We start from the raw sequence: 21,927 nt of genomic DNA, 5'->3' as shown, positions 1-21,927 counted from the left end.
AAGTTCCTCGGTATACACATCACAGAAGATCACATCTGGACTGTACACTGCAGCTTTGCAGCAAAAAAAAAAAAGCAAAACAGCCTCTCTTCCACCTCAGGCAACCGAAGAAGTTTGGCATGGGCCTCCAAGTCCTCAAGACCTCCTATAGGGGCACCATGGAGAGCATCCTGCCTGGCTGTGGGAACCTGGTATGGGAACTACACCAACCTTGATCAATGGGCACCATAGAGAGTGATACGGACAGGCCAGTGTATCTGTGGATGTGAACTTCCCTCCATTGAGGACATTTGCATCAGCAGGTGCTTGAAGAAAGCCCGGAAGATCTCTGGGGGCACCAGTCACCCCAACCCATAAACTGTTCCAGCCACTTCCGCCTGGCATTAAAGCCAGGACCAACAGGCTACAGGCAGCTTCTTTCTCCAAGCCATTAGACTTATAAATTCACATGTCTGTGCATCGTGACGGAGTTATAATGCAAAGATTATTACTCCTTCATGTTGTGGGATGAATGTTAAGATTTAAATAAATTAAATTTTCATGAAATAAAATTAGAATTCCAATGAAATTTAAGTATTTACTGTGATTCTAATTTCATTTGTCATATGATACAAAATTAATATTTACAAGTACATCCTATGGCCCAGAAATTATTCTATGGAATAGTAAGTACTAGCACCTTCACATGCTGATTTGAAATTCATCTCTGATATTTTGGCTGATTAATACAAATAGTGGTCAGTAAAACCTCAGGTGAATTTGTTACATTCCCCAATGCAATTTCATGTTATCTTAGTGCAATAAAGTTTCTTCTTAAAGATTGCCCCTGTTTAATTATGTCATATGCAGTCTAAAGCTGGTTGACTAATTTGTGATAAAGCTTCCTTACCGTCTCCAGATAGAACATAGAATGGCACAAGAACCACAACGTGGATACGATGGGGTCTTTTAAGAGGCTTTTAGATAGGTACATGGAGCTTAGTAAAATACAGGGCTATAGGTAAGCCTAGGTAGGGCCATGTTAGTTACAACTTTGTGGGCCAAAAGGCCTGTATTGTGCTGTAGATTTTCTATGTCTCTATGTAGTGCTGGACCAATTAAATTAATAATCAAATATCTAACTAAACTAATCTCTTCTGCCTACACAGTGTCCATATCCCCTGTTTTCCTTGCATTCGTGTACCTACTTAAACATCTCTTAGAAGTCCCCAGCGTATCTGTCTCTCCCACTGACCACACCAGGCAGCACATTCCAGCCACACACCTGATAGATCTCCCTCGACTGTGAGGCAGAACCTCAGTGTCTGAGTCTAGCCAGCTGCCTTCACTGAGATGACCCCTATATCACACTTAAATTCACTGAAGACTCGGGTTTAAAACTGCTGAGGGGCCAAACCTGCAGAATAGTGTAGGCAACCTGACTTCAGAGCAACAGAGTCAGCACCCATCGATGTGAGCTGACAGTAAATTTAGGGATTGGCCTAATCTGCAGCAGCTTCATCATGTCCTTTTGCAGGCGGACACAGGAAAGGACACCTCCTTACCCTCACCGCCTTCGGGCAGCCTTTGACTTCACCAACCATTCTGCTTTGGGAGTGGGAACGCAGTCCAGGTACCTGACTGAAGGCACTGAATGGTAAGTGCTGGGAAATCCTCGGTGGTTTGCCTTTACTCAGGTGTCAGTGGTATCATACGTTAGTTCTGCCTCAGGAATAAATGAATAAAACATGACACTACATCAAGTTGTAATTACTTTTGTGTCATCTTTGCAGTGTAAGAAGTCAAATAAGGGGAGGGCGTATATGCTAACCAGAAATGTTGATGAATGGAGACACCTTGGGATCCTGGTACATAGATCTCTGAAAATGGCCACATAGGTCGATAGGATGTTGAAGAAGGTGTATGGCAGGCTTATCTTCATAGAAAAGGATATAGTGTATAAGAGTTGGGAGATTGTCACAACTTTACAAACACACTGCTTAGGTCGTACTTGTGCAGTTCTGGTTGCTGCATTATAGGAAGATTGTGATCGTGCTGGAGTAGGTGCAGATTCACCGGGATGCTTCCTAGATTGGAGATCTTCAGTACGAAGAGAGAATGAACCTCAGGAGAGTATATGGTGGCATATAGTTACTTTGATAATAAACTTACTTTGAACTTCGAGACTGACCCTTCATATCAAGGGGAGAAAACAGAAGGATGACAGATATCTCAAGCTTGTCAGGATGCAGAAGAGTCTTCTGAGAGATGGCCTTGGAAGTTTATTTGAATTAATAAGCTAAATCTGGGACATTAACTAAAAAGTAAAGTGAGAGATCAGGACAAGGGAAAATGAGGTAAGTAAATTTAAGCAGAAAGGTAAGTTTTTAAGTGAAAAACCATTAAGTAAATTTAGCTTTGATGGTAGTTTATCGTTAATAGCGAGTGAGTAAAGAGTGTGTTGAAGTACTGCAAGTTACTCTGGCAATAGAAAGATGTATAAGTAGAAGTATAAATTTACATTTAAGAGAAAATCTGCAGATTCTGGAAATTCAAGCAACATGCACAAAATGCTGGAGGAACTCAGCAAGCCAGGCAGTATCTATGGAAAAAAGTACAGTTGATGTTTCAGGCCGAGACCCTTCGGCAGTACTGTGTTGTGTGTGTTGCCATAAATTTACATTTTGAAGCTTTATTGATAAATGAACTGTGATAAATTGAAAGCCCATTCCATTTCTATATTTGTCTTGAAATCTGGATAAAGGACTAATGTCCAATGTGGTATTCTGGAAAGACAAAAGAGAAAGCCACGAGTACTATTTCTGTGAGGGAAATGGTGCAGGGAAGGGGTTAGAAGCCTGAATAGCTTTGGGAATGGACTGGAAATCCCTTTTCTTTCTCTTGGGCAATGGGACAATGCTAGAACTTTGCAGGCACCAAACATACATCTTCTTTATCACAAAGCATTGATCTACAAAGCAATGGCGATCAATTCAATGAATGGGGAGAAAAAACAGTTACAGATGGATTACAACATCAACAAATGTGGACCCAATTAGGGAGGTGTATCTAAAGCACTAGCTAGTGAAAATCTGGAGGCAGTGAGAGACAGAGGTGTGGTGTTCAACAAAGGCACCCTCTTGCTCAGCATCCCATTTCCCGCCCCTAGACATTCAGTCCTACCACTGTCTTCAATGTTTGTCAGCTACAAAAACACGGCAGTTACACACTCAAACTAGTCTGAGAGCACTTCTAAAAAGTCATTCGCCAAAAGTACTGGACAACAGGCAGGTGGCAACACCAGCACCTGTAGGTGCCCCTCTGATTCACACGCTAAGTCCTGCTTTGGGATTAGTCCGCCATTTTGTCACCATTGCTGCATCTCGCTGCACCGCTGATGAAACATAATGAGAACAGTTGTAATGTAGCCAAAAAGAAAAAGGAAGTATAGGCATGTTCAGGAAGCTGAAATCAAACACACCCTTAAGGAATATAAAGAAAGCAGGGTCAAACTCAGATTTTGGTTCAAGTTGTCCACACATTACTCAAGTTGTTCATGGGCCCCCTAAAGTTCCCATAAGAGGATCTGAGTTATTGAGAAAAGTTGAGGAGGTTAGGACTTTATTCAATGGATCAAAGGAAAATTATAAGGATTTTATAGAGGCATACAAAATATTGCAGGGTATCGATGAGCTGAAGGCTTGCAGGCTTTTTTCCCCTTAGCACCCTGGTGAATCTGCATCTCCTTTCCCCTGGAGAATTCAACTGGAGCTCATAGTTTACAGTGAAAGGTGAAAAGTTTAAGGGGAATCTGAGGGAGATCTTCTTTACTCACAGAGTGATGCGGCATGGAATGAGCTGCCAGCGGGAAATGGTGGATGCATGTTCAATTGCAACATTTAAGAGATGTTTGGGTAGAGACATAGATGAGAGGCATTTGAAAGGATACAGGTGAAGGACATTTTTGATGTCATTTCCTCAGTATGGAATATCGATTTACAACCCCATTTTATTACTGCAATTTTCGGTATACCAAATGAAGATGGCAATCAACTTTCCCCTTCAATCAGACGAATGATTGCCTTTGTAACATTAATTGCCAGAAGGTCTATATTACAAAACTGGAAAGAAGTAAATCCTCCTACTACATTTCAGTGGTTCTCCCAAACTATTTCTTATTTGAGTTTGGAAAAAATCAGAAGCACTATCTTTGATTCTTCAATTAAATTTGAAGAAACCTGGGGACCATTTATTCGACACTTTCATATGAATTAATTTGGCTTATTTCAGATCCTTTTCTCTACTTATACTTGTTCAGGTATGGAGTTCTGGAGTTCTTTTCTTGACACCTTTATATATTTATAAAGTGTTATTATTGCCCATGTTAGTGTTAGTTTAGTATTTTTTTTCATTATATATTTTTTCTCATATATAATTTCAATTTTTTTTTTTCTCTTTTTTCGACGATTATTTTTGTTTTTCATATATATTTACATAGACTTGATTGATTTATGCACCTTTTGTTGATGGATGTTTTAATAGGATATTATTATCCTATTACTAATGTAATCTCAAGTTTATTGAATCTGTAATCTATTCATTATTTTGTGTTGTTTTTTTTTATATATGAAATTTAATAAAAAGATTGAAAAAGAAAGAAAGGATACAGGTGCAGGTACATGGGAATAGTCGGAAAATTCAGGCCGCCATGGACTAGACAGGCCTGTTTCTGTGCTGTAGTGCTGTACTGCTCTGTGATGGCGCCTGGCTTTATGTTAAGGTAGATGCAAAGAAACAATTTCCACAGGATGAGGGAGCAGAGTTAAAATAAAAGAACCCATTCCTGCTGCATTGAGTAAGGAGCTGTTTCTATTTGCAGAGGAAGCTAGAGATTTGGATTTCTCTATCATAACGAATGCTAGGTCAATTATTAATTTTAATTTGGAGATTGGTGGGTTTTTGTTACCATAGGTAACAAAAATATTTAGAAAAAGCAGCTGCATGGAGTTAGGTTATAGAATAGCCATGATCTCATTTGAATGGTGTAACAGCCTCCGGAGGTTAAATAGTTTATTCCTGTTTCCATCTTTCTCTGCTTAATGCACAGAGAATGTGGAATATACTCAGTGATCACTTTATTAGCTACCTCCTGTACCTCAAAAACGTGGCCACTGAGTGTATGTTTGTGGATTTCTGCTGCCGTAGCTCATCCACTTTGAAGTTCAATCTATTGTGCGTTTAGAGACGTTCCTCTGCACACCACTGTTGTAATGTATGAATATTTGAGTTACTCTCATCCTCAAGACTTCATCTTTTTCTCCAGTCCTAATGAAGTGCCTTGGCCCGATACGTCGACTGTTTACTCTTTTCCACAGATGCTGCCTGGCCTGCTGAGTTCCTCCAGCGTTTTGTGTGTGTTGCTCGAATTTCCAGCATTTGCAGATTTCCTCATGTTTGTGATTCCTTGGTCAAAGTCGCTTAGATCACATTCTTTTCCCTATTCTGATAATTTGGCCTGAACAACAACTGAACCTCTTGACCGTGTCTGCATGCTTTTATGCATTCAGTTGCTGTCACATGATTGGCTGATTAGATATTTCCATTAACAAGCAGGTGTACAGGTACACCTAAATAAAGTGCCTCACACTTAACCTGGAAACTTAACCTTGCTTTTTAGAATTGGAGTTTTTTGAGAAACACGCAGTTATACGTTTTCTCTCGTTTGCCGTTTCTGTGTTTTGAAGGGACATCAGTGCAGAGGCTGGACTACCTCACGTTCAATACCAGTTCCTTCCAGTGCACCGTCTGCACCACTACCTAGCAACACCCAGGATACATCACATATCCAGAAGTATGTCTTCCAGCTCAGTGGTAAGAGCATTTGCTGATCTACTTTGAGAAAACTAATAGAATGCTGGCTTTTATTGCAAAGGCGAAGGGAATACCAAATGAGAGAAGTTTTGATGCAACTTAAAGGATACAGGAGAACAGTGTACAATTTCAGAGTCCCTGTTTAAACAAAGATTGGAGAGAAGGTACGTTCAGTTTATTCTTGGGATGGGGGCTTGGCACGTGAAGAAAGGTTCAGCAGGTTAGTGCTGTACTCATTGGGGTAGCGAAGTATGAGAAGGTGAAAGTGTAGGAATCAGAAAAGTGGAAGTTGAGAGCGTGTTTCCCCTCATGGGGGTTTCTGGGACTCGGAGTCTGAGAATAAGGGGCTGTTCATCTAAGATGGAGATGTTCCCTGGACCTGAGGGTCTGAGTTATAGAGTGAGGTTGGGCCAACTAGGACTTTATTCCATGGAGTGCATATGGAGCTGTTTAAAATCATGGGATAGGGTATTGTAATCACACAGCTACTTTGTCCCCATGGAAAGAACCAAAAACTAAAGTAAGGAGAGAGTGGAAAGATTTAAAAGGCACCTCAGGGATGTCTTCATGGAGGGAGTGGGGAGTGTTTGGAATGAGCTGCTGGAGAAATTAGTTGTGGCAGGTGCAATATTTAAGAGATATTTGGATAAATATATGAATTGGAGGGGTTAGAGAAGATGAGGGCCAAATGTAGGCAACAAGAGTAGTTTAGGTGGGATCTTGGACAGCATGGACAAGATGGACTGAGGGCCTGCTTCCTGCTCTATTACTCTGAGAACGAAGTTCTTCACTTGGTTAGTGAATCTTGGGGAGTTGTGGAGGTGAATCCATTGAATACATTCAAGGCAGAGGTTAACAGGCATTTAAACTGTAAGGGTATGGGGAGAGAGACAACCCATGTGTCTGATGGGTGGAGCAGGTTTGAGGGACAGACTGGCCTTGCTCCTGCTCCTGGTTTGATTGTCACCTCAGCTTTGGCTGGTCATCATTATGGCACCAAGTAAAAGTAACGTGAAATGCCTCCATAAACACACACAATCTATTCACGTCAGTTAGTTAGAGGTACAACGTGGAACAGGCCTGTCCAGCCCAATGAGCTGCGTTGCGCAGCAACCCACCTATTTAACCCTAACCTAACCATGGGACAATTTACAATGACCAATTAACCTACTAACTGGTCCGTCTTTGGACTGTGGCGTCCTGTCGCACTCACCTCAATAATAATAATGCGCTCATGAGGAGGACGTACAAACTTCTGACATACTGTGGCAGAATTGAACTCTGAACTCCGATACCCCGAGCTGTAATATCATCGCGCCAACCTTGACGCTAACATGGCACCCTGAGGCAAGTTTCCTCAGACTCTCTGGTTGCTGCACCTTTCCTGACAGCCATACTGGTCAGTTAAAAAAGTTAAAGTCTGTCCCGAGCCTTAGTAAGGCCAGTTCGTAACTGAGCCACACTGACCGTGAGCTGAAGGGTTTAATTTCCTGTCTGGGTTGAACAGCAAAACATCAGTTGAGGTGGAAGTCCCTGCCCTCAGATGCCCCCATTTGGAAACATTGGTCTGCTTTACAACCGGCAGGTGTGTTTACAGATATTTTTAACCTCTCCCTGTCCCAGTGTAGAGTGCCCTCCTGCTTCAAAACGATTGTGCCCATACCTAAAAAGACCAAGGTAACATGTCTGAATGATAATAATAAGCAGATGTTTTGAGAGGCTGGTCAAGGACTACATCTGCAACTTGCTACCACCCACACTGGACCCACTGCAGTTCACCTACCGACACAACTGATCGACAGATGACACAATAGCCACAGTTCTACACACCTTCCTTACACACCTGGAGAAGAGGGATGCTTATGTGAGAATGCTGTTCTTGGACTACATTTCAGCATTCAACACCATAATTCCATCCGGGCTCAACAAGAAACTCAGAGACCTCGGCCTTCACCCTGCCTTGTGCACCTGGATCCTGGACTTCCTGTCAGATCACTGGCGGGTGGTAAGAGTGGGCTCCCTCACCTCTGCCCCTCTGACTTTCAACACAGGTGCCCCTCTTGGCTGTGTACTAAGCTCCCTCCTTTACTCTCTGTATACCGATGACTGTGTCACCAACCACAGTTCCAATCTGCTAATTGGCCTGATCTCAAATAATTATGAGGCAGCCTACAGAGAAGAAGTCATCACCCTTTCACAGTGGTGTCAAGAAAACAACCTCCCCCTGAATGTCACAAAAACAAAGGAGCTGGTTGTGGACTACAGGAAGAATGGAGACTGGCTACCTCTATTGACATCAATGGATCTGGGGTTGAGAGGCTTTAAGTTCTTCGGCATAAACATCACCGAGGATCTCACGTGGAACCATAGAACCATAGAACATTACAGCACAGAAACAGGCCTTTTGGCCCTTCTTGGCTGTGCTGAACCATTTTTCTGTCTAGTCCCACTGACCTGCACCTGGGCCATATCCCTCCATACACCTCTCATCCATGTACCCGTCCAAGTTTTTCTTAAATGTTAAAAGTGAGCCCGCATTTACCACTTCATCTGGCAGCTCATTCCACACTCCCATCACTCTCTGTGTGAAGAAGCCACTCCTAATGTTCCCTTTAAATTTTTCCCCCTTCACCCTTAACCCATGTCCTCTGGTTTTTCTCTCCCCTAGCCTCAGTGGAAAAAGCCTGCTTGCATTCACTGTATCTATACCCATCATAATTTTATATACCTCCATCAAATCTCCCCTCATTCTTCTATGCTCCAGTGAATAAAGTCCTAACCTATTCAACCTTTCTCTGTAACTCAGTTTCTCAAGTCCCGGCAACACCAAAGTCTCGATATAGCAGGCAGTGAAGAAAGCTAATGGCGTGTTGGCTTTCATACCAAGGGGAGTTGAATGTAGGAGCAAAGGGTCCACCTGCAGTTGTACAGGGCCCTGGTGAGACCACACCTGGAGTATTGTGTTCAGTTTTGGTCTACAAATTTGAGGAAGGACATTCTTGCTATTGAGGGAGTGCAGCGTAGATTCATGAGGTTAATTCCCGGAATGGCGGGACTGTCATTTGTTGAAAGATTGGAGCGACTGGGCTTGTATACACTGTAGTTTAGAAGGATGAGAGGGGATCTGATTGAAACATATAAGATTATTAAAGGATTGGACACACTAGAGGCAGGAAACATGTTCCCATTGTTGGGGGAGTCCAGAACCAGAGGCCACAGTTTAAGTATAAGGGGTAGGCCATTTAGAACGGGGTTCAGGAAAAAACTTTTTCACCCACAGAGTTGTGGATCTATGGAATGCTCTGCCTCAGAAGGCAGTGGAGGCCAATTCTCTGGATGCTTTCAAGAAAGAGTTAGATAGAGCTCTTAAAGATAGTGAAGTCAAGGGATATGGGGAGAAGGCAGAAACGGGGTACTGATTGTGGATGATCAGCCATGACCACATTGACTGGTGGTGCTGGCTCAAAGGGCTGAATGGCCTACTCCTGCATCTATTGTCTATTGTCTATCCTTGTAAACCTTCTCTGCAATCTCTTAACCTTATTAATATCCCTCCTGTAATTCGGTGACCAAAATTGCACACAATACTCCAAATTTGGCCTCACCAATGACTTACACAATCTCACCATAACAACTCTTATATTCAATACTTTGATTTATAAAGACCATTGTACCAAAAGCTCTCTTTACTACCCTATCTACCTGTGACACCGTTTTTAAGGAATTTTGTATCTGTATTCCCAGATCCCTCTGTTCTACTGCACTCCTCAGTGCCCTACCATTTACCTTGTATGTTCTATCTTGGTTTTTCCTTCCAAAGTGCAATACCTCACACTTGTCTGTATTAAACTCCATCTGCCATTTTTCAGCCCATTTTTCCAGCTGGTCCAAATGTCTCTGCAAGCTTTGAAAACCTTCCTCACTGTCCACTACTCCTCTAATCTTCGTATCATTAGCAAATTTGCTGATCCAATTTACCACATTATCATCCAGATCATTGATATAGATGACAAATAACAATGGACCCAGCACTGATCCCTGTGGCACACCACTAGTCACAGGCCTCCACTCAGAGAAGCAATCCTCCACTACCGCTCTCCGACTTCTCCCATTCAACCAATATCTAATCCAATTTTACTACCTCACCATGTATACCTAGCGACTGAATCTTCCTAACTAACCTCCCATGCGGGACCTTGTCAAAGGCCTTACTGAAGTCCATGTAGACAACATCCACTGCGTTCCCTTCATCCACTTTCCTTTTAACCTCCTCGAAAAATAGATTTGTTAAACATGACCTACCACGCACAAAGCTGTGTTGAATCTCCCTAATAAGACCCTGTCTATCTAAATACTTGTAGATCCTATCTCTTAGTACTCCTTCCAATAATTTACCTATTTCTGATGTCAAACTTACCTGCCTATAATTTCCCGGTTTACTTTTATGGCCTTTTGTAGACAATGGAACAACATGAGCTATCCTCCAATCCTCCGGCATCTTACCCGTAGATACTGACATTTTAAATATATCTGCCAGAGCCCCTGCAGTTTCAACACTAGTCTCCTTCAAGATCCAAGGGAATTCCCTGTCTGGTCCTGGGGAATTATCTACTCTGATTTGCCTCAAGATAGCAAGCACCTCCTCCTCTTCAATCTGTATAGGTTCCATGACCTCACTACTTGTTTGCCTTATTTCCATTGACTCCATGCCAGTTTCCTTAGTAAATACAGGTAAAAAACCCATTTAAGATCTCCCCCATTTCTTTTGGTTCCATACATAGCCGACCACTCTGATCATCAAGAGGACCAATTTTATCCCTTACTGTCCTTTTTGTTCTTAATATAGCTGTAGAAGCTCTTTGGATTATCCTTCACCTTGACTGCCAAGGCTACCTCATGTCTTCTTTTAGCCCTCCTGATATCTTTCTTAAGTATTTTTTTGCACTTTTTATACTCCTCAAGTACCTTATATGCTCCCTGTTTCCTATACATGTCATACATTTCTCCCTTCTTCTTTATCAGAGTTCCAATATCCCTAGAGAACCAAGTTTCCGTATTCTTATTCATTTTGCCTTTAATCCTGACAGGAACATACAAACTCTGCACTCTCAAAATTTCTCCTTTCAAGGCCTCCCACTTACCAACGACATCCTTGCCAGAGAACAACCTGTCCTAATCCACACTTTTTTAGATCCTTTCTCATTTCTTCAAATTTGGCCTGTTTCCAGTTTAGAACCTCAACCCAAGGACCAGATCTATCTTTATCCAAGATCAAATTGAAACTAATGGTGTTATGATGACTGGAACCAAAGTCTTCCCCTACACACACTTCCGTCACCTTTCCTAACTCGTTTCCAAATAGGAGATCTAATACTGCATCCTCTCTGGTCGGTATACCTCTATATATTGATGTAGAAAACTTTCCTGAACATATTTTACAAACTCTAACCCGCCTAGACCTTTAACAGTATGGGAGTCCCAATCAATATGTGGAAAATTAAAATCCCTACTATCACAACTTTGTTTCCTGCAGTTGTCTGCTATCTCTCTGCAGATTTGCTCCTCCAATTCTCGCTGACTATTGGGTGGTCTATAATACAACCCTGTTAATGTGGTCATACCTTTCCTGTTTCTCAGCTCCACCCATAATACCTCAGTAGACAAGCCCTCTAATCTGTATCGGCTGTGCGGTGAAAAAGGCACAACAGCACCTCTCTCACCTCAGACGGTTGAAGAAGTTTGGTATGGACTGCCAAATTCTTTCTACAGGGGCACAATTGAGAGCATCCTGACTGGCTGCATCACTGCCTGGTATGGGAACTGTACTTTCCTCAATTGCAAGACTCTGCAGCGAGTGGTGCGGACAGCCCAGCACATTTGTAGATGTGAACCTCCCACTAATCAAAGACACTTACAAAGACAAGCATGTAAAAAGAGCCCAAAGGGTCATTGGGGACACAAGTCACCCCAACCACAAACTGTTCCAGCTGCTACCATCTGGGAAACGGTCCTGCAGCATAAAAGCCAGTACCAACAGGCTCCAGGACAGCTTCTTCCACCAGGCCATCAGACTGATTAATTCATGCTGACACAACTGTATTTCTATGTAATACCGACTGTCCTGTTGTATGTACTATTTACTATAAATTGCACATCATACATTTAGACGGAGATGTAACATAAAGATTTTTACTCACGTATGTGAAGGATATAAGTAATAAAGTCAATTCAATTCAATTCGAGCAGCAAGAGTCATAGAACATTACAGCACAGGAACAGGCCCTTTGGCCCATCTAGTCTATGCTAAACTGTTATTCTGCCTAGTGCCATCGAGCTGAACCTGGACCATACTCCTCCATCCATGTACCCATTCAAGCTTCTCCCAAATGTTGCAATCAAACTTGCATCCACCACTTCCATTGGCAGCTCGTTCCACACTCTCATCACCCTCTGCGTCAATTAGGTTCCCCTCAGGTTCATTTCACCTTTCACCCTTAACCCCTGACCTCTAGTTCTCGTCTCCCCCAACCTCAGTGGAAAACGTCGGCTTGCATTTACCCTATCTACACCTCTGATAACTTTGTAAACCTCTCATCAAATCTCCATTCAATCTTCTAAAGCCCTGGAGAGTTGATCCACCCTAATTTGCATCAAGACTGCAAACACCTTCTCTTCTATAATCCAGATATGGTCCATGATCTCAATAATATTTTGCTTCAGTTCTGTAGATTCTGCGTCCATCTCCTGAGTAAGTACAGATAAAAAAAATCTATATAAGAACTCTCACATTTCTTTTGGTTCCACGCATAGATTACCACTCTACTCTTCCAGAGGACTAATTTTATCCCTTGCTATCCTTTTGCTCTTAATGTATGTGTAGAATCCTTGGGATTCTCCTTCGCCTTGCCTGCCAGAGCGGCCTCATTTTGGACCTACTGATACCCCACTGAGGTGTACTCCTCAAGCACTTAGTGAGGCTAGGCGAAAGTGAGTATGTGAATGTGGCGGATGAGAGGAAGTGTCTGCTCTAGCATGCATGCATAAGTGTTTGTGAGCGGGTTTGAGCCACATTGTAACATGCAGCCTCTCCCTGTGCTGTGGTAGAAAGCTTCCACAGATTCACTGCTTTGACTTATTGTAATAAAAAAAAAATGTTTTCCAGATCATTCCAGAGGTAAGGAATTATTCTTATCCACATCTTCAGCTGCTTACGCTCCAAGGATTGAATGCGGGACAACAGATTCCAGCTGTCAGAGAAAGTTATGAGGTATGTTTCTTGTATCATAAATCCTGAGCAAGCGGCCTATTTCTAGTGCGTGAACAGCTTCTATGATTGGTGGTCTTGAGATAGCGAATGGTTGACATGGATGTAAAGGTCAACTTCAAATTTCTCTTCTCAGTGAGGTAGCGTGCACAATGAATCACCAAGCAGTGTTGATAAAAGGCTGCTTCACCCTGACAATCAGCAAATGTTAGCTAACAGCTGTAATAGAAGTAGGCAGAGTCAAGGAGTCACGCAGCAAGGAATGGGACTTGACATGCCTACCGTCTAATCCAGTCCCATTGGCCCGTCTCCCTCAAAACCTCTCCTATCCATGTACATACCTGTCCAAATGTCTTTTAAATGCCAGCTCCAGCACAGGCTCTAGCCTCCCCAGCATCGAGGAGGCAGCACCTATCATTAACGACCACCATCACACAGGGTATGCCCTCTTCTCATTGTTACCATCAAGGAGGAGGTTCAGGATCCTGAGGAAACACACTCAACGTTTTAGGAACAGGTTCTTTCCCTCCGCCCTCAGATTTCTGAATGGACATGAACACCACCTCACTATATTTTTTTGCTCTTTTTGCACTATATACTTAATTTAAAATGTTATATATATTTGATTGTAATTTATAGCTTTTTATTATTATTATTATTATAATGTATGGCAATGTACTGTTGCTGCAAAAGAACAAAATTCATGGCACAAGCCATTAATGTTAAACCTAATTCTTGTTCTAATAAATGTTATTCCACCTGCCTTAACAACTTCCTTTGGCAGCTTGTTCCATATGCACACCAGCCTCTCCATGAAGAAGTTATCCCTCAGGTCTCCTTTAGATTGCTCCCCCCTCATCTTAAACTTATGCCCTCCAGTTTTTGATCCCCTTTCCCTGGAAAAAAAGACTGAGTGCATTCACCTATGCCCCTCATGGTTTTGTACACTTCGATAAGGACACCTTTCTGTCTTCTCCACTCAAGCAACAAAGTCCTGGTCTGCCCAATTATTCAGAATTCTTGTAAATGTTCTCCTCAGTTGATTTAAGACCATAAAACCATAAAACATAGGAGCAGAATTCGGCCGTTTGCCCATCGAGTCTGCTGCACCATTCAATCATGGGCTGATCCTTTTTTCCCCTCCTCAGCCCCACTGTCCAGTCTTCTCCCTGTAATCTTTGATGCCATGTCCAATCAAGAATCTATCAAGCTTTGCCTTAAATACACCCACTGAACTGGCCTCCACAGCTGCCTGTGGTAATAAATTCCACAAGTTCACCATTCTCTGGATAAAGAAATTTCTTTGCATCTCCATTTTAAATGGACACCCCTCTGTCCTGAGGCTGTGCTCTCTTGTCCTAGACTCCCCCACCATGGGAAACATCTTTACCACATCTACTCTGTCTGGGCTTTGCAACATTTGAAAGGTTTCAATAAGATCCCTCCTCATTCTTCTAAATTCCAGTGAGTACCAACCCAGAGTCATCAAACGTTCCTCGTATGATAACCCTTTCATTCCTGGAATCATCCTTGTGAACCTCCTCTGGACCCTCTCCTATGCCAGTACATCTTAGATGAGGAGCCCAAAACTGTTCACAATGTTCAAGGTGAGGCCTCACCAGTGCCTTATAAAGCCTCAGCATCGCATACCTTAAATGGGTATGTTTCCAGTGGAGTTCCAGCCTAGAGACTTTCTCCTTTAGCTGTACAGTGCACTTGTGAGGCCACACCTTGAGTGCTGTGTACAGGTTTGGTCTCCATATTTTGTGAGGGATGTGAAGGCACTGGAGAGAGCTCAGAGAAGGGTGACTAGACTCATTCCAGGTCTGCAGGATATGAACTATGAAGAAAGATTAAAATAATTAAATCTTTTTAGCCTAAGTAGATGTAGAATGAGAGGAGACAGGATAGAAGTATTTAAAATAATTAAGGGTATAAGTAAGATGGATGCAAGCAAGCTAATACTTCAAAATTAATCCATCAACGAGGACATGGGGCCATAGGTGGAGGCTGGTTAAAGGGAGATCTCAGACTAATATTTGGAAGCATTTCTTTACACAGCGAGTTGAGAACACATGGAAAAAACTACCTGGTTGTGTAGTTGAGAGCAGTATCAGAGATTTTCAAATCTAAACTCGATAGTTATTTCAGCACGCTATGTGAATAGGAATTCAGCAAGCTTTGTTGGGCCAAACGGCCTGTTCTTGTCAAAAACCAGTCAAAAAATGTTCTAATGTTTCACTTTAAGTTACATACGTGTTCCAGAACATTCTAAGGGTGAAAGGAAAAAAACTTGAACTGAAAAATGAAATGAATAATAAGCTGAACATCTGAGCTGAGACTGGTGAAGACTCCTGGGGACTATGGAGGATTAAGTTCTCTCCTTGGAACATCTGGCAGAATTTTCACTTTTCATAGTCTCATAAAGACAAACAACTGGAAACTGAGGCTTAACCCACTTGATCCTCAACCATCTCTACCTACCTAGACATCATGTGCTGTGTGCATGTGTTCAAAGGAGAAATGGGGCTTGTTTTGCTGTTGTAGTTGCTTGTTGTGTTTGGTGCCATTCTGCCGAGCATTGAGGTATGCTATGCTGGTGCCAGTATGTATGGCGACCCCATCACATTGTTAGATTGTATTTAATGTTAACACAAACAGCACATTTCAAGTTTTGATGTACCTGTGATAAACAAATTAACCGATTCTTTTCATTCTCCCCACGTTCGCATCAACCGTCCCTTGGATTCTACACAGAAGGGGCAATTTACAGGGCCAATTAAGATATAGGAGCAGAATGAGGCCATTTCACCCATCGAGCCTGCACACCTTCCACACCTCTGGGTTGTGGGGGGGATACTAGAACACGCAAAGGAAACTTGTGTAGTCACACTTCAGAAAGACATTTACATACAGGTTTGAATGCAGGCCTCAGTTGCTATTAGCCAGAGGTTCTCCTAGCTACCCCCTATTGTAGAGAAGGGGATGGGCACATTGCCTGTGCCTCATCCGTCTCCAGACCTACCTGATGGCAGATTGGTATGACGTGGCAGCCCCGGCGACAGGTCACATAGTGCAGATCCTCCATTCAATGGCAACCATAAGCAAAGTAGTCCTTCACCTCTCCGCAGTCCACCCTGTCTCACCGCTCCCTCTCTCCTCATTATACTGGCTCTTACAGGACTCGGCACGAAATAGTGGCAATTCCTTCCCCGCACCGACACGGCTCGACGCACTGACTTTCTCCAGCCGATTTGTTCACGTCACCTTGCTATCGCTTGCCTCTTTCAGGAGCTGTTGCAGTTAGAGGACAGGCTCGGGACTGTGAGCCGGGGGAGCATGCAGAATATGATTGAGAGATGCACCTTGCCACACAAATACAGGAAGGTGAGAATCACGTGACTGCCTTTCACAGAAGATAGTGAAGGTGGGTGGGTTGCTGGGGACAATTGGCTGAGTTTGAAAGGAGAATGGGATTGCATGATATGCAAAGCGTTCGAGATGTCAGGCTGATTTCTGACGTGTTTTGTGCACCTTTTAAAATGTACAATAAATACTCAATGCACCTCTAGTAATCCAACAAGACCTTTGTGTTAAAACATTTTTTTTGAAAATTCTCTACTATAATGCATTATTTTAACTTTAAGACTCCTAAGGTGTGGACAAAACAGAAAATGCTGGAAACAATCAAAGTTGAGTACTTGTGTTCAGAAGTCCCTGTATGCACAGGTGCAATGAAACATTTACTAGTGACAGCATTGCAGGCACAAAGTATTGGAGACACTACATTAACAAGAAAAAAACAAAAAATGAACATAAACTAAACTAAATTATACAAGGAATAACACAATTAGAATAAAAAATAAAATGCTGGAGGAACTCAGAGGGTCAGGTAGCATCTGTGGAGGGATAGAAACAGGTGACATTTCGGGTTGAGACCCTTCAAAAGGACTGGAAGGAAAGAGGGAAGGTTGCCAGTATAGCAAGTTGGAGGGAGGGGAAAGGCTGGAGCAACAGCCGGATTGGTAGAGCCAGGTGAGGCTGGGTGTTGGGTCAGGGAGGGAGAGAGTGGGGAGCGGGCAGGTGTTAGCTGTAAGTGACGAGGGGCTGAAGAATTTGCAATCTGAAAGGAGAGCTCGGTAGATCCTGGAAGAAAGGGAAGGAGGTGAAGAGGGAAACATCCCTGTCCATGGCCTCCTCTACTGCCAGGTTGAGGTGAGACGCAAATTAGAGAACGCACCTCATATTCCACCTTGGTAGTCTCCAATCTGACAGCTTGAACATTGATTTCTCTAACTTTAGGTAAATTCTCTCTGTTTCTCTTTACGTTCCCTAATGCCAGCAGCCCCTTTGCCTTTTCTCTTCCCCCTGCCTCACTCGCTGGATCTGCCCTCCCTCTGGTTTCTCTCCTTTCCCCCTTCCCTCCAGTGTATGGTCCACTGTCCTCTCCTATCAGATTCCATCTTCTTGTCCCTTCTACTCATCTCCCAGATTCCTGCATCTTCCCCTCCAATAACTGCCCATCACTCCCCTTTTACCACAATCCACCTGTTGCCCTCCATTCCTTGCTCTTCCCCTTCCCCCACTTTTTATACCAGCCATCTCCACCTTTTCTTTCCAGGCTGAAGAGGGTCTTGGCCTGAAATGTTAATTGTTCATTTCCATCCATAGATGCTGCCTTTCTGCCTGAGTCTGTCTGGCACTTGGTGTTACTTCAGATTTACAGTCTCTTTTGTACTTCCATTGTAGTTCTAAGTGGTCATAATGTTGCTAGGGGTTATTGATTAGTGGTTGAAGGGAAATAGCTACTCTTGAGCCTTCAGGCATCTGTGTTCTTGCCCTGCGATAGCTGAGAGAGGATGGCATGTCCCAGATGGTGAGGATCTTTGATAGACGTTGCTTTCTTGAAGAGCACGTAATGTAGATCCATATGATGCTGGGGAGGAATATGCCTGTGATGTGTTAAATGGAGTTCACTACTCTGCAGCTTCTATATTCCTGCAAACTTGCATCGCTGTATCAGACCGTGATACAATCAGCTAGGATACTTTCAACAATATATCTGCAGAAGGTTCATTAGGAACAACAACTCACCTTCAGCCTAGATGCTTTAAAGCCTTGCAGATTCATCAATAAAACTAACAATTTCAAATAATTTCACATTTCTGACATTCGCTGCATTTTTTACTGGCATTTTCAGATTTTATTCCTCTTCTCCTCACTATATCTCCATCAGATTACCCAATAACACCTTTATCACATTCTTTCAATTGCTTCCATCATCGCTGCTTGTCTGAGGACACAACCTCAGAATACAAGGGATGTCCCTTTAGAACAGAAATTAGAAATTTTTTAGCCAAATTGGGTTAAATCTGTGGAATTCATTGCACTTGTGGAGGCCAAGTCTTTAGGTATATTTAAAGCAGAGGGTGATAGGTTCTTGTTTGCTAAGGGCGTCAAAGGATATAGGGAGAAGAATGGGGCTGAGAGGGACAATAAATCAGCCATGATGGTGGGGCAGACTTAATGGGCTGAATGGCTTAGTTCCACTCCTATGTCTTATGGTGTCTGACATTAATACATTTTTTATCATTTGTAGAGAATACAACAGGATATCAAAGAAGGTAAAAAGGAAGAAGAAGAAATGGACTTAGATGAGAAATGTACGATTTGCCTCTGTATGTTGGAGGAGGGAGAAGATGTCAGGTATGTCAGAAAGAAATTGCTCCACTGGGCTGACTCTGATCTTCCTCCTCTTTTTCTACCCCATGGGATTCAGGGGGTCTTGGTTCCACCACAGTTCTGAGGTAACACATATGAAGTCCATTGATGGGACAGGTGGAACTGGATAGTATGTGGGTGTATTGATCACGATCATACTCCTGCTGTCAGTGCATGGCCTCCATGTGATTCCATTGAAGAACATGAAGCACTTTTTGTCTCCATGGATGTTTCTCCATCAGTATCGATTTTAGATTTAGATCGAGTTATCACATCTACATCGAAATACAGTGCAATATCTCATTTGTATTAACAATTAATGCACCCAAGGTTGCAGCTGACAAGTATCCCCACACATTCCAGTGCCGACATAGCCTTCTCACAATACTCAGAGCACAATGAAACAGAAAATACCAAACGACAGTGAAGCGAGCCCCATTCCTCCCTCCCTCCCTCCCTCCCACCAACATACACAGTCCTCTAACTCCAGGACAGGCCATCTTCCTTGGCTTCCAGCCTCCTGTGGACTTGTGGATTCGCAGATAACTGAGTCCCAGCTCCCCCAGCAGACTCGCAGACTCAGGCTTGAATTTTCACAAGTTGGTGAGAATGTTATATTTTTTCGAGAAGATTTTGAGAATGTCCTTGTAGTACTTTCTCTGTCCTCCAGGAAACTCCTTCTCTGACACAGCTTGGAGTAAAGTTGGATTCTAGTATTAGAGATGTGGAATGCATGGACTAGCTGCTGTAACTGGTTAAGCCTGAACAGAGCTCCATTGGCCCTGGAGGGATGGTTGACATTAGGTCATCTATCTACCCAGTCAATCTGGAGGATTTTGTGGAGGATGAGTTGCCCATAAGCAAAATTAATCTGCCTACTGTAGCTCAGTGGCTGAAGTTGGTGTGATCATGGTTCAGGAATGGAGACAGAGGTTGACCAACCACAATACCACCCATCATTCCTCTGATGGTTTGAAGCACCATCAATAACTCATCCAATATACAGGAGGTCGGGAATCACTTCTGCTCAGTCTAATGAGCTTTGTGCTGGGGTGTTGAATGCTTCATCAGAAGGGTGTGCTGGCACACTGGAGGCTGCCAGAAATTCTACTGTTTGGTTCATTACTGATACCTGCTTTAATGGTGGGTGGCTCTGGAGAAAGGGGAAGAAATCCATGTTGACCGGTGTCTCACATTCGGTCTAGATTGTTGGCAGGAGTGTTATGTGACAGGGCAAGGATCTTCATTGCAAGGCCCATCCAAAAGCATAACACATCAGGTCCCTGCACCAAACCTTAACTGTTCCTCCTTTCTGCACCTCAGTCGATGGCTCATGGATCAGCCTTGAATTTGCACACAAGTAGGATTCATCAGCCTAATGTAGATCAATGGTTGAAGTCGGTCTGATTTTGGTCCTGGAATAGGGGGCAAGGGTTGAACCATCAGCTGGACCACAGTAAATAATCTGGGAAACTGATAACTATGGTTTGGACATGAAGAAGTGGAATTTAGCCCAAGTATCCCCAAATAAGTTGCTCCTTCCAGTAGGTGGAAGTGACAATCGGAGCATAAAGGTCACAGAATAGTATTTGGTAACACACAAAATGCTGGAAGAGCTCAACAGGTCAGGCAGCCTCTCTGGAGGGAAAAACAGTCAACATTCCGGACTGAGATCCTTCTTCAGGACTTCCATCATCCTGATAATCAAAGGGTCTTGGCCCAAAATGTCAACTGTTTATTCCCCTCCACAGATGCCGAGTTCCTCCAGAGTGTGAGTGTGAGTGTGTGTCTCCAGCATCTGCAGACTCTGTGTGTTTGTAATACCTGGCGTATGAGGTGCAAGCGACGGGCGGTGCAGTGCTATTGATCGTTCTTTGTCTTTGTTCAGGCGCCTCCCTTGCATGCACCTGTTCCACCAAGTCTGCGTCGACCAGTGGCTGGCCACCAGCAAGAAGTGTCCAATCTGCCGTGTGGACATCCAAGCACAGCTCTTTCCAGACAGCTGATTGGACAAGCAAATGGGACACAATTCCACAAGAAAGGAAATCAAGCTCCTCCCACAATATGTGGGGTGGAACTCAGCCTTGTCACCATGCTTTGCCTTTTTAAATGATGTATTTTGGAACTGATGTAACCTAAATCAAGCTGCAGCAACCCATATTAATGGGGGTTTTAGTCACTTTGCAATAGAGAATAGAAATATAGACCACTAAATCTTCGGAGCTGGTACTCCCAGAGGACAGTGAAATTTATCTTTCGTATTAGAACCTTTATTATAATTATTATTGGACTGAAGTGTTTGTAAATTGAATTGCTCAATAATTCTCAATGTTATAAAGAGCTTCTTGTAGAATCTCTTTCTCATGTACTGGAATTGTCCATTCTCGGCTCAGCCACTTCAGCCCCATTGTTGTGAATCATACACTTTCTATCCTAGTGAAAGCTTGAATATCTGATGGTAATGCAGCCTACAGTGAGGACATACTTAAACATACTTCACATAAAGATTGGAAGAAATGTTTTTCCCTCCACAATAATGGACTGTGTGAAATACTATTTGAGCTAAAGTAGTTAATTCTGTGTTAGCCTACACCTGTTAAAAAGCTTGTGTGCAGATGGATTGTGGTAACCAGGAGATGATCTAGTTGGATGCTGCATTGGCTGTAGATCTGCTTTGCCCTGGTAAGCTCAGCCAAGGACAGAAACCGGACAGGTGTCTGGTACAAAGAATAACTCCTGATTTGGATTTATTTAATCCTTGGTGAGGAAAGGGTACAAGGATCTTGGTAGGTTATTCTCTCGGGAGATCGAATAGGTCTCTGAGGTCCTGACAATCACTATAATTTTGTTTGGAAAAGAGATCATAAGTTGAATTCAGTTTTGAATTTTACTTGGTGAAGGCCTTGAGATGTTGAGGGCATTATATGAAGGCACATTGTTAATTGACTTGGAAGCAGAAATTTAGAGTCAGAGTCATAGGGCATTGAAAGTGGCCCTTCGGTCCAAGTCGGCCATGCTTGATCATTGGTCATTACGCTCATCCCATCTGGCAAACAGCCCACGAACCTCTCTTATCCACGTACTTGCATAGA

At 43.0% G+C, this 21,927-nt stretch overlaps 1 protein-coding gene across 1 annotated transcript in view; it reads left to right on the top strand.

Moving 5' to 3' along the window:
• Window positions 1-21,430, top strand: part of ark2ca (arkadia (RNF111) C-terminal like ring finger ubiquitin ligase 2Ca) — a 185,759-nt gene extending 164,329 nt beyond the window's left edge. Inside the window, exons 5-10 of the mRNA XM_059965550.1 lie at window positions 1,517-1,636; window positions 5,724-5,850; window positions 13,013-13,117; window positions 16,406-16,501; window positions 18,714-18,820; window positions 20,724-21,430. Of these exons, the coding sequence (XP_059821533.1) occupies window positions 1,517-1,636; window positions 5,724-5,850; window positions 13,013-13,117; window positions 16,406-16,501; window positions 18,714-18,820; window positions 20,724-20,841 (673 nt within the window). The 3' untranslated portion in view covers window positions 20,842-21,430. The remainder of the gene's footprint in view (window positions 1-1,516; window positions 1,637-5,723; window positions 5,851-13,012; window positions 13,118-16,405; window positions 16,502-18,713; window positions 18,821-20,723) is intronic.
• The last annotated feature ends 497 nt before the right edge of the window (window positions 21,431-21,927 follow it).

The sequence above is a fragment of the Hypanus sabinus genome, chromosome 3, assembly GCF_030144855.1.
Source record: "Hypanus sabinus isolate sHypSab1 chromosome 3, sHypSab1.hap1, whole genome shotgun sequence".
NCBI lineage: Eukaryota > Metazoa > Chordata > Chondrichthyes > Myliobatiformes > Dasyatidae > Hypanus > Hypanus sabinus.
Note: the sequence above shows the minus strand (reverse complement) of the source record. Positions and strands in the feature narration are given on the sequence as shown.